Source organism: Scyliorhinus torazame, chromosome 16 (assembly GCF_047496885.1).
Source record: "Scyliorhinus torazame isolate Kashiwa2021f chromosome 16, sScyTor2.1, whole genome shotgun sequence".
Lineage (NCBI taxonomy): Eukaryota > Metazoa > Chordata > Chondrichthyes > Carcharhiniformes > Scyliorhinidae > Scyliorhinus > Scyliorhinus torazame.
Genome location: NC_092722.1, coordinates 127,132,975 through 127,146,571, shown reverse-complemented (window position 1 = coordinate 127,146,571; position 13,597 = coordinate 127,132,975). Strand labels below are relative to the sequence as shown.

Genomic DNA, 13,597 nt, shown 5'->3' with positions numbered 1-13,597 from the left:
TGTGGGAACCACTGGTTCAAGCCGAGGGAGGTAGATGGGATGTATGGGAAGTGGAGAGAGACGGGGCTGGAGCGAGTTCGGGACATGTTCTCGGAGGGGAAGTCTGTGGGGAGGGAAGTCTATGGGGAGGTGTGAGGCACCTGAACGAGGATGAGCTTGATTCAATTCAAGGTGGTGCATAGGGTATACAAGACTCGAGCAAAGGTGAGTGGGTTCTTCCAGGGAGGGGCAGATGGGTGCAAGAAGTGTGGGCGGGGGGCCGGCGAATCATTGCCTATGTTCTGGGGCTGCCAGAAGCTGGAGAGCTATTGGAAGGCGGTGTTTGAAACGCTATGCAAGGTAATGGGGGGGAGGTCAAGCCGGACCCCATGATGGCGGTTTTTGGGGTCTCAAAAGCTTCTGGAGGGAAAGGGGCCAATGTTGTGGCCTTCACCTCTCTAATTACCCGGTGAAGGATCCTGTTAAACTGGAGGGCAGGCACGCTGCCAGGGGTGGCAGCTTGGCCGGGGGATTTGGACAACTTTCTCTGGTTGGAGAAGATTAAGTTCGAGTTGGGGCGTCAGAGAACGGTTTCGAGGTGTGGTGAGGGCTGTTCATGACGTGATTTGAGGAGTTGTTTGTCACAGGGGGAAGGGAGAGGATCAAAGGAGAAAAATTGTACAAATTGTGGATTGTGGTTTGATGGACTGTTGTATTTTGTAGATGTTATATGTGTTTGTAATAAAATACCTTTTTTTTAAAAATGAAATGAAATGAAAATCGCTTATTGTCACAAGTAGGCTTCAAATGAAGTTACTGTGAAAAGCCCCTAGTCGCCACATTCCGGCACCTGCTCGGGGAGGCTGGTTCGGGAATCGAACCGTGCTGCTGGCCTGCCTTGGTCTGCTTTCAAAGCCAGCGATTTAGCCCTGTGCTAAACAGCCCCTGAGGCAGTGCAAATATGACAAATATGACATCACAGGTGGTACTAACCACATATTTCCCCATAAGAACTTGCATTTATATAAGTCCGTTAGTGAGGGAATGAAAGAGAATTGGTTAAAGGCTTAATTAAATAATTTGGCTTTATGGAGTTTTAAAGGTATAGAATTAGATTTAGGGAAGGAAACCCAGGAATTAAAGAACAAGTCCAATACGCAGAGAACCTGCCATAGGTGATGGACAGGAGGCAAGGTCGGGGGGGGGACGGTTTACATCGCTAAGGTGGTGGATTGGCAGTGTCAGTGAGGCAATGATGGGATTTTCAGATGAGAATTTAAAACCTAATATACTAAAGGCAGGGAAGCCAGTGTACATCAGCGATGACAAGAACTTTAGGTGTTTGGCACTCAACACAGGACATGATGTGAGTGACAGAAACTCAAACAAGTTGGGAGTTTATAGAGGGTGACATTTGGAAAGGCTGCTAGGCCAGAGACAACAAGACTGACTCAGAGTTTGGTGCAGCAAAGCAGGTGCAGACACGGAATATTCTGTGTAGATGCAGTTCATGTTTTATGATGGACAGCGCAAGGAGTCTGAAACTCAGAATTGCACAATCTGATTCAACCATGGAAGCTGTAGCGTTAATAGCAAATTAGCAAAGTTTCTGGTGGGGGCCAAGATCGGTGGCTTTCACAATGATGCTCTCAATGTTCAGCTCAAGGAAATTCTGGTTATCTTATGACAGCCAATCTAGGAAAACAGAGGGAACAAGTAAAGCAAAGAAGGGTTGGGGGGTGTCATTATCACATCTAAGGAAGTTGACCTGACTCCAAAAGGACATGCAGATGAGGACTAGGACAAAGGTTGATCTTTGGAACTCCTTGCTAAAGAATGACTCTGCAGGAAGAGAACCTGTGCTGGCTCCGTAAAGACATATAAGAGACTCAACAAGGAGATTGGAGGCAAAAGAATGCAACAATCAGTCATATCAAACACTGCACAGAGATCAGCTCGGACAGGAAGTCAGAAGGTATAAGAGGATAGAATAGCTTCAGTGAAAGGGAAAATGAATCCATAAGCTAGGTTTCTGTCAGGATCAAGGTATCAATAACTTTATCATAGAATCATAGAATTTACAGTGCAGATGGAGGCCATTCGTCCCATCGAGTCTGCACCACCCTTGGAAACAGCACCTTACTTAAGCCCACACCTCCACCCTATCCCCGTAACCCAGTAACCCCGCCTAACGTTTTTGGACACTAAGGGCAATTTAGCATGGCCAATCCACCTAACCTGCACATCTTTGGACTGTGGGAGGAAACCGGAGCACCCAGATGGAACCCACGCAGACATGAGGAGAACGGGTAGACGCCGCACAGTGACCCAAGCCGGGAATCGAACCTGGGACGCTGGAGCTGAGAAGCAACTGTGCTGACCACTGTGCTACCCAATCATCAATGTGTTGGAGGATGACAATAGCCTTATTTTACAAAGAGATGAGTGAATTCGGGATGATAGTGGAAGGCAGTGGTGTAGAGGCATTGTCACTGTACTCCAGAGACCCAGGGTAATGCTCTGGGGACTCGAGTTCAAATCTCACCACAGAGATGGTGATATAGAATTCAATAAAAATCTGGAATTAAAAGCCTAATGATGTCCAAGACTTTTGAGTTAATCGAGAAGTGCTATAGGAGACCTTGTCAAAGGCCGGTTGTCCAGAGTAATTCATCAACATCCTCCGACACCTCAACGACAAAATGGCTGTAACAGTTCTCACTGATGGAAATAAGACAGAAACCTTTGAGGTCAAGACTGGAGTCATGCAAGGATTTGTCATTGACTCCACTCTTTTCTCCATCTATATCATCACCATCCTTCACCTTGTCAAGAGCAAGCTTCCCAGTGGAGTGGACATCGTCTAGAGGATGGACGGAAAACATTTCAACCTCAACTGGCTGAAATCTAAGAGGAAAACGACACTGACATCGCTAGTGGTACTTCAGCATGTAGACGATATCGCCATCTCAAAAGAGAATCTCCAAGCCATGCTTGACACCTTCAAAGAAGCATACCAAAGTATGAGTCTCAACTTTAACCTCAAGAAGACTCAAGTCCTTTACCAACCCGCCCCCAGGTCAAGATCCGGTCCCTCCTTCCATCAAGATCAATGGAGAATCCCTACCAAACATGGAACATTTCCCATACCTAGGGGGCCACCCCTCTCCTCTAAGGCTGACATTGATGCAGAAATCCAACACCATATTCAATTCGCGAGTGAATCCTTCGGAAGCCTAAGGACGAACGTCTTTGATGACCACAACATCCGTACTGACATCAGGATCCTCATGTACGAGGTGGTCGTCCTCCCAACTCTTCTATCCGGCTCAGAAACTTGGACTACGTAGAGGCGTCACCTCAAGGCCCCAGAGAGGTAACATCAACGCTGTCTGAGACAGATTCTCTGTCAGCTAGGACAAGCGTACTAACATCAATGACCTTGGGGGTGCCAAGAGTACCATCATTGAGGCCGTGATCATCCAAAACCAACTCCGCTGGGCTGGCCATGTGCTTGGGATGTCAAAGTTCCGACTACCAAAGCAAACCTTCTTTGCCCTGCACAAGGAAGGCTTCCAAAGAAGAGGAGGAAAAAGGAATCGCTTCAAAGACACCCTGAAGGCTGACCTCAAGAAATGCAACATAGACATCAGCACCTGGGAGACCCTTGCTCAGAAGAGACCTACTTGGAGGAACCTTCTGGTTGAAGGTTCTTCTACGACACCCAACGGCAAGAGGAGGCTCGGAACAGGACCTTGAGAAAGGAATACCAATGATCTAGCATTCAAGGATCAATCCCACCTCCCAGAAACGCCAGCCAAGTGTATGGTCGAAGATGCAGCTCTAGGGTTGAACTCATCAGCCGTGCAAGAACCCGTAAAACCCATGGCCAGTAACACGGAGTTTCTTAGGTGGATCATCATACTCATTAATGAGTGATCGCTGAAGAAGATGACCATCAAACCATTGTCGATTGTCACAAATACGCATCTGGTTCATTATTGTCCTTTAGGGTAAGAAATCTGCCTTCCTTACCCAGTCTGCCTACATGTGACTCCAGATCAACAACAATAGGGGCTGTTTAGCACAGGGCTAAACCGCTGGCTTTGAAAGCAGACCAAGGAAGGCCAGCAGCACGGTTCAATTCCCGTACCAGCCTCCCCGAACAGGCGCCGGAATGTGGCGACTAGGGGCTTTTCACAGTAACTTCATTTGAAGCCTACTTGTGACAATAAGCGATTTTCATTTCATTTCATTTGGTTGACTTTTAAATTGCCCTTTAAAATGGCCGAGCACGGCTCTCAGTTAGAGGGTAATTATGGATGGGTAAATGCTGGCCTAGCCAGCACGTCCACATCTAATGAATAAAGAATAAGTGCCAAGGAGTGGATAATGATCCATTTACTTAGGAACATATGATCCAGGAGCAGTAGGCCTTTCAGCCTCAAGAGCCTATTCCGCAATTCAATAAGAGCATGGCTGATCTAGTAACCATAAATCTGTACTCCACCTACCTTGCTTACCAAGGATCTATCCGCCTCTACCTTAAAAATATTCAAACACTCTACTTCCACAACCTTTTCGGGAAGAGAGTTTCAAAGACTCATGACCCTCTGAGCAAAATTATTTCACTTCATCTCCATTTTAAATTGGAGACTCCTTATTTTTTAACAGTTCTAGATTTGCCTACAAGAGGAAACACCTCTCCACATCTACCTTGTCAAGACACTTCAGGATCTTATATGTTTTAATCAAGTCACCTCTTACTAAACTTCTAAACTCCAGCGGAGTTAGCATGTCTAACCTTCCCTCATAAGATAACTCACCTATTCCAAGTATTAGTCAAGGCAGGGGGGTGGGCACGGGAGCAATAGGTCAGAAGGTGAGAGCATTGAGGGAGAACTAGGGAATAGGGACAGTGTGGCTCTGAGGCAGAGCAGACAGGGAGAAGTTGCTGAACACAGCGGGTCTGGTGGCCTGAAGTGCATATGTTTTAATGCAAGGAGCATTACGGGTAAGGCAGATGAACTTAGAGCTTGGATTAGTACTTGGAACTATGATGTTGTTGCCATTACAGAGACCTGGTTGAGGGAAGGGCAGGATTGGCAGCTAAACGTTCCAGGATTTAGATGTTTCAGGCGGGATAGAGGGGGATGTAAAAGGGGAGGTGGAGTTGCGCTACTTGTTCGGGAGAATATCACAGCTGTACTGCGAGAGGACACCTCAGAGGGCAGTGAGGTTATATGGGTAGAGATCAGGAATAAGAAGGGTGCAGTCACAATGTTGGGGGTATACTACAGGCCTCCCAACAGCCAGCGGGAGATAGAGGAGCAGATAGGTAGACAGATTTTGGAAAAGAGTAAAAACAACAGGGTTGTGGTGATGGGAGACTTCAACTTCCCCAATATTGACTGGGACTCACTTAGTGCCAGGGGCTTAGACAGGGCGGAGTTTGTAAGGAGCATCCAGGAGGGCTTCTTAAAACAATATGTAGACAGTCCAACTAGGGAAGGGGCGGTACTGGACCTGGTATTGGGGAATGAGCCCGGCCAGGTGGTAGATGTTTCAGTAGGGGAGCATTTCGGTAACAGTGACCACAATTCAGTAAGTTTTAAAGTACTGGTGGACAAGGATAAGAGTGGTCCGAGGATGAATGTGCTAAATTGGGGGAAGGCTAATTATAACAATATTAGGCGGGAACTGAAGAACATAGATTGGGGGCGGATGTTTGAGGGCAAATCAACATCTGACATGTGGGAGGCTTTCAAGTGGCAGTTGAAAGGAATACAGGACCGGCATGTTCCTGTGAGGAAGAAAGATAAATACGGCAATTTTCGGGAACCTTGGATGACGAGTGATATTGTAGGCCTCGTCAAAAAGAAAAAGGAGGCATTTGTCAGGGCTAAAAGGCTGGGAACAGACGAAGCCTGCGTGGAATATAAGGAAAGTAGGAAGGAACTTAAGCAACGAGTCAGGAGGGCTAGAAGGGGTCACGAAAAGTCATTGGCAAATAGGTTTAAGGAAAATCCCAAGGCTTTTTACACGTACATAAAAAGCAAGAGGGTAGCCAGGGAAAGGGTTGGCCCACTGAAGGATAGGCAAGGGAATCTATGTGTGGAGCCAGAGGAAATGGGCGAGGTACTAAATTAATACTTTGCATCAGTATTCACCAAAGAGAAGGAATTGGTAGATGTTGAGTCTGGAGAAGGGGGTGTAGATAGCCTAGGTCGCATTGTGATCCAAAAAGACGAAGTGTTGGGTGTCTTAAAAAATATTAAGGTAGATAAGTCCCCAGGGCCTGATGGGATCTACCCCAGAATACTGAAGGAGGCTGGAGAGGAAATTGCTGAGGCCTTGACAGAAATCTTTGGATCCTCGCTGTCTTCAGGGGATGTCCCGGAGGACTGGAGAATAGCCAATGTTGTTCCTCTGTTTAAGAAGGGTAGCAAGGATAATCCCGGGAACTACAGGCCGGTGAGCCTTACTTCAGTGGTAGGGAAATTACTGGAGAGAATTCTTCGAGACAGGATCTACTCCCATTTGGAAGCAAATGGACGTATTAGTGAGAGGCAGCACGGTTTTGTGAAGGGGAGGTCGTGACTCACTAACTTGATAGAGTTTTTCGAGGAGGTCACTAAGATGATTGATGCAGGTAGGGCAGTAGATGTTGTCTATATGGACTTCAGTAACGCCTTTGACAAGGTCCCTCATGGTAGACTAGTACAAAAGGTGAAGTCACACGGGATCAGGGGTGAGCTGGCAAGGTGGATACAGAACTGGCTAGGCCATAGAAGGCAGAGAGTAGCAATGGAGGGATGCTTTTCTAATTGGAGGGCTGTGACCAGTGGTGTTCCACAGGGATCAGTGCTGGGACCTTTGCTCTTTGTAGTATATATAAATGATTTGGAAGAAAATGTAACTGGTCTGATTAGTAAGTTTGCAGACGACACAAAGGTTGGTGGAATTGCGGATAGCGATGAGGACTGTCGGAGGATACAGCAGGATTTAGATTGTCTGGAGACTTGGGCGGAGAGATGGCAGATAGAGTTTAATCCGGACAAATGTGAGGTAATGCATTTTGGAAGGTCTAATGCAGGTAGGGAATATACAGTGAATGGTAGAACCCTCAAGAGTATTGAAAGTCAAAGAGATCTAGGAGTACTGGTCCACAGGTCATTGAAAGGGGCAACACAGGTGGAGAAGGTAGTCAAGAAGGCATACGGCATGCTTGCCTTCATTGGCCGGGGCATTGAGTATAAGAATTGGCAAGTCATGTTGCAGCTGTATAGAACCTTAGTTAGGCCACACTTGGAGTATAGTGTTCAATTCTGGTCGCCACACTACCAGAAGGATGTGGAGGCTTTAGAGAGAGTGCAGAAGAGATTTACCAGAATGTTGCCTGGTATGGAGGGCATTAGCTATGAGGAGCGGTTGAATAAACTCGGTTTGTTCTCACTGGAACGAAGGAGGTTGAGGGGAGACCTGATAGAGGTATACAAAATTATGAGGGGCATAGACAGAGTGGATAGTCAGAGGCTTTTCCCCAGGGTAGAGGGGTCAATTACTAGGGGGCATAGGTTTAAGGTGAGAGGGGCAAGGTTTAGAGTAGATGTACGAGGCAAGTTTTTTACACAGAGGGTAGTGGGTGCCTGGAACTCGCTACCGGAGGAGGTAGTGGAAGCAGGGACGATAGGGACATTTAAGGGGCATCTTGACATATATATGAATAGGATGGGAATAGAAGGATACGGACCCAGGAAGTGTAGAAGATTGTAGTTTAGTCGGGCAGCATGGTCGGCACGGGCTTGGAGGGCCGAAGGGCCTGTTCCTGTGCTGTACATTTCTTTGTTCTTTGTTCTTTGTAGTCTGGCAAACCTTCTCCATACTGTTCCAATGCATTTACATTTTCCCTTAAATAAGGTGACCAACATTATGCAGAGTACTCCAAAGTGGTCTCACTTGTACCCTGTACAACTGAAGCATAACCTCCCTTCTTCGAATTCAATTCCCCTCACAATAAATGTTAACATTCAATTCACTCTCCTAATTTCTTGCTGTATCTGAAAACTAACCTTGCGATTCATGCGCATGGAAGTTCAGATCCTTTTGCATCTCAGCCCTCCAATCTCTCACCACTTAGATAATAAGCTTCTTTTTGAGTCTTTCTGCCAAAATGGACAATTTCACATTTTCTCACATTTGCCAGATCGTTGCCCACTCACTTAACCTAACTATATATTTTTGTGGCCTCCTTATGTCCCTCTTCACAACTTACTTTCTTACCTATCTTTGTGTCATCAGCAAATTTGGCAACCTTCGTCCAAATCATTTATATAAATTGTAAAGCGTGAGGCCCCAGCACTAATCCCTGTGGCACGCCACTCATTACATTTTGCCAACCTGAAAAATACCCATTTATGCCTACTTTCCACTTCCTGTGAGCCAGCTAATCCTCTATCCATGCCAATATGTTTCAACCTATAACATGAGCTATTATTTTCTACAATAACCTTTGATGTAGCACTTTATGAAATACCTTCTGTAAATCTAAGTACAGTGCATCCACCGGTTCCCCTTAATCCACAACATAGGTTACTTCCTCAAAGAACTCCAATAAGTTAGTTAAACATGATTTCCCTTTCACAAAACCATGGTGACTCTTCCGGATTACCTTGAGCATATCCAAGTGCCCTGCTATAACTTCTTTAATAATAGCGTCTAACATTTTCCATTTTCCCTAAGTCAGATGTTAAGCTAACTGGCCCGTAGTTTCCTGCTTTCTGTCTCCCTCCCTTTTTGAATAATGGAGTTACAATTGCTATCTTACAATCTATTGTGACTTTCTCTGAATCTAGGGACCTTTTGGGAAATTAAAACCAATGCATCAACATCTGTCTAGACACTTATTTTAAGACCAAAGGATCAAGTCCATCAGGGCTCAGACTCTTATCAACCTGCAGCTCCAACAACTTACTCAGTACCACGTCTCTGATTACTGTAATCTTCCCAAGTTCCTCCCTCCCTTCCATTTCCTGGTTTACAGCTGCTTCTGGGAGGTTACTTGTATCTGCTATAGTGAAGACTGATACAAAATACATGTTCAATTCAACTACCATCTCCTTGTTTTCCATTGTCAATTCTTCAAATTCACTTTCCATAGGACCAACGCTCACTTTGTTAACTCTTTTCTTTTTTAAAGATTTATAAAAACTCTTACTATTTGTTTATATATTTCCTGCTAGCTTTCTCTAGTACTCTAATTTTTCCCTCCTTATTAATATTTTAGTCATTCTTTGTTATTCCTTATATTCTGTCCAATCCTCTGACCTGACATCTGTCTTTATACAATTATATGCTTTTTCTCAAGTTTGATACTATCTTAAACTTTTCTAGTTAACCACGGAAGGTGGGTCCGTTCCTTGGACATTTTCTTACACATTGAAATGTAACTACTCTGTGCTTTCTGAAATATCCCAATATATATTTGCCACTCTTAACCTATACCTTGTCATAAGTTGCCTATTCACTTTAATCAGCTCAGCTTTCACACCCACATAATTGCAAGTTTTTAAATTTAAAACTATAGTCTCAGACCTACTCCTCTCTCCCTCAAACTAAATATAAAATTCTATCATATTATGCTCACTGCCATCCAGAGCCTGAGCCCTGATGGACTTCATCCTTGTGTCTTAAAGGTATCGGACAGATAGTGAGCTATGAGATCATTAATTACTCCCATCTCGGTGCACAATACCAGTCTAATATAGCCTGCCCTCTGGTAGGCTCTGGTAGAACATGCTGTTCTAAGATGCTATCCTGAAAACATTCAATGATACAGGAACAGCAAAGAGGAAAATGAAGAGGCAATAGGGATGAGAAGGATATTAGAGAGGTTAATCTCCACATTGCAAAATAAACAGCAGGGTCACCAAGAACAGAGGATGAAGCAGCTGAGAAATCTGTCTGAAATAGACAGCAGCAAGTGTAATGAAGTTTGCAAAGAAGGGGCGGCACACGGTGATGCAGTGGTGAGCACTGCTGCCTCACGGCGTCGAGGACCAGGATTTGATCCCGGCACCGGGTGATTGTCTGTGTAGAGTTTGCATGTTCTCCCCGTCTGCGTGGGTCTCACCCCACAACCCAAAGAAGTGCAGGGTAGGTATATTGGCCATGTTAAATTGCCATTAGAACAAAGAACAAAGAAAAATTACAGCACAGGAACAGGCCCTTCGGTCCTCCAAGACTGCGCCGATCCAGATCCTCTATCTAAAACTGTCGCCTATTTTCTAAGGATCTGTATCCCTCTGCTCCCTGCGCATTCATTTATCTGTCCAGATACCTCTTAAATGGCGCTATCGTGCCCGCCTCTACCACCTCCGCCGGCAATGCGTTCCAGGCACCCACCACCCTCTGCGTAAAGAACTTTCCACGCATATCTCCCTTAAACTTTTCCCCTCTCACCTTGAACTCGTGACCCCTAGTAATTGAGTCCCACACTCTGGGAAAAAGCTTCTTGCTGTCCACCCTGTCTATACCTCTCATGATTTTATAGACCTCAATGAGGTCCCCCCCTCAACCTCCGTCTTTCTAATGAAAATAATCCTAATCTACTCAACCTCTCTTCATAGCTAGCGCCCTCCATACCAGGCAACATCCTGGTGAACCTCCTCTGCACCTTCTCCAAAGCATCCACATCCTTTGGTGATGTGGCGACCAGAACTGTACGCAGTATTCCAAATGAGGCCGAACCAAAGTCTTATACAACTGTAACATGACATGCCAACTCTTGTACTCAATACCCCTTTCGATGAAGGAAAGCATGCTGTATGCCTTCTTGACCACTCTATCGACTGGCGCAGCCTTTAGGGTACAATGGACCTGAACACCCAGATCTTTCTCAGAATTTTTTTTTTTAAATGAATGCTGCAAAGAAATCCAAGGAATAAATAGCGGATCATCCAGGTGGATGCTTAAACCTGTGCCTTCAGCAGGAGATAAGGTCAGCTGGACTGTTGAATGGTGTAAAACCCAATTAGGAAATGTTGCTTAAAATGTAGATCATTTGGGGACAGACACAGCAGTGCTGCGAGATGTTGGGGAAAATAGTGCTGAAAGACTGAGATCCCAAGTGATAGCCAATATACACACCCAGATGAAAATCCTGGAATACATGCATAAGTGGAAGAGAAGCAAGGGAGTTCTTGGAACAGGAGCTTGATGAGAGGTGGAAATCAGTGATTACCACTGGCCAACAACTGCCAATAGTGTGCTTTGCTTTTCTGGTAATAGGTTAATTTGTGCAATACAGTGGAAGTCCATTAACCAGGCAGCCATGATAGAAATAGAATCATCCCATTCTAAAGTTCATTCCTATTAACAGAAAGTAGCAACAGGTATAATAATGTTGAGAATCAGTTGTTGTAAGACACTGTCTCCATTCATTGTCACCAACTGTGCCTTTAAGTATTTTCTGCTACTGTCACAATATTCCATCAAGCATAGTTTCGACATGGTATTTTCACTTTTTGTCATATGCAAGAATTGACGGTGAATTGTTTATCAAGTCTGATCCAATACTCCCAGACTATTATTCAGAAACATACATCATAATTCTTGCAGCATTACTTACAAGTGTGTAGACACTCAGTCACTGTAGTTGGCTTGATAAGATAGCCCTTGCAGATGTAACAAGTGATGAAGGCATTAAATTCTCTCACTAGGTATTTCCTTTGTGTAGCCATTGTTGGACAAGGTAACAGTAAAAGAGCAGGAAAATCAGGCCAGAGTTGACAGGTGACTCTATGCTTAAAGGACTTGCTGTGCTGCACGGCACAGCTGCATTTCTCCAGGCATCTGTCTGATAAATTTGTTGGAACAAATTCGAAGCAAATCAACTTCTCCAGGAGCACATTGTCCTTTAGTCAAGGATTAAGGTTATGCTTTTCTCTTCTGTATTGTACAGAGTGTCCCAAACCTACAGTATTACAAGATAAAGATGTTAACGGCACATTAAATCATAGGTGAAAAACAATGCAGTGATTGGCTATCGAAGTGCTATAAAACTACCAATTTACTCAATCAGACTATTTCTTTGAGATTTAAGTTGTTCCTAACATTTTTAGCAACTAACATTTTTAAATATAAATTACAACATAATAAATTCCAAGTTATTGATCTAATCCCAACAATTTCCTGTAAAATGTGCATAGGTGGGTTGAGTTACCAAACCAATCTCTATTCTGACACAAAGCAAATCTAAATCCCAATATTAAGTCATAAACACACGTGCACACATCTTTCAGGGTAACTATGTTTGGCTATTGACCAACAGAAATAATGCCCAAATGAAAGAATCCTCCAAAATAATGTATCTGGTCCCCTTGAACATTTAAGTGAAAAGTTTATATTATTGTAAATGGTGCTTATTTTGTAATTATGAATCAAGAATAAAAAATAAAATAAGAATATAGTACCTTCCATAGGTGCCCTGGCAAAAAATGTGAAATAAAATTAATTGAAAATAATAATTAAAAGATCAGTTAAAGAGATATTATCTCATTAGAAAATTTTCAGCCAGGCTTAACTCACGGTAAAGTGCATCAATGCCATGAAGCCAGAAAGTCCAAATCATCCTGGTGACCAGGGCAAGTCTGCAAAGTAACATCACAGCCTTTTGCAATGCAACCTACTCACACATCTGTCAGTTTGGGAAATTTAGCACACATTTTTTTAAAAGTTAACGCATCACGTAAATTCCTGCAAACGTAACTATTCCGCGATTCAATAACTGACCGCATGACACTCCTCCCCTCTTCAAAATTAAACTTAGTTACTTTTAAAGGAACCATTGTAGTTTAAACTGTGCAAGTGTGACACGCATATATCGGAGAGAAAATAACTAGGGGTAGGAAGGGAAGAGTTTGGGGGACTAAATGCTTCAACCATTTGTCTGAACTTCAGATATCATCCCCCCCCCCCCATGACGGGGAGGAGGGAGTCCCATAACCACATAATAAATCATCACACACACACACACAAAAATGCCGTTTACCCTCCTCTGCGCTGCCTGCCTGCCCCGCAACTTCCAGGCGATAGAGAGAGATCGCACAGCATCAAAAGAGCCCGCTCCGTTATAGACATGAATGCTACTTGTGCATCGTCACGCAGCGAAAGGGTCTAATAGATGCAGCCCTGTGTGTTTTATATAATTTTGTTTTTTTTTAAAGTAGGCCGTATCGCAATGCCTGGCCACCCAATCGCGGGGATCCTCGTTGTTGAGAGAGAAAGAGGCGCCCTTGCCCTTCCCTTGCCGGGTACTGGAGAATTGGATGGGTACAGTGTGTTGGAGCTGAACACGTGGAGCCCTGTCACTTGCACTCGGTGTGTGCCGTAGTTACAATGTGCGCAGGTGTTTTGTGTGTGTGTGTATCTAGTAGTGTGGAGCGCACTGCACTTACTCAAGAAGCTGTTCCCATTTCACTCTACACAGTGCAGGCAATGCTGTCCTGTCCTGCCCCCCCCCCCCCCCCTTCACTCTATCCATCTAAATATATTTATATAATATGTCTAATCAGCTGACACGCTACGCAGTGCCCAGGGGGCTAACTAAGAGTACAGT

At 44.4% G+C, this 13,597-nt stretch overlaps 1 protein-coding gene across 7 annotated transcripts in view; it reads right to left on the bottom strand.

Moving 5' to 3' along the window:
• Nucleotides 1-13,597, bottom strand: part of pcgf5b (polycomb group ring finger 5b) — a 340,525-nt gene that overhangs the window by 301,748 nt on the left and 25,180 nt on the right. For 6 of the 7 annotated variants that reach the window (XM_072479025.1, XM_072479026.1, XM_072479031.1 and 3 more), the window contains one exon: nt 11,609-11,953. In XM_072479025.1, coding sequence (XP_072335126.1) covers nt 11,609-11,720 — 112 coding nt within the window. In that variant the 5' untranslated portion in view covers nt 11,721-11,953. Of the gene's footprint in view, nt 1-11,608; nt 11,954-13,030; nt 13,149-13,597 lie in introns of those variants that run through there. The other variant, XM_072479027.1, reaches the window with a different exon arrangement.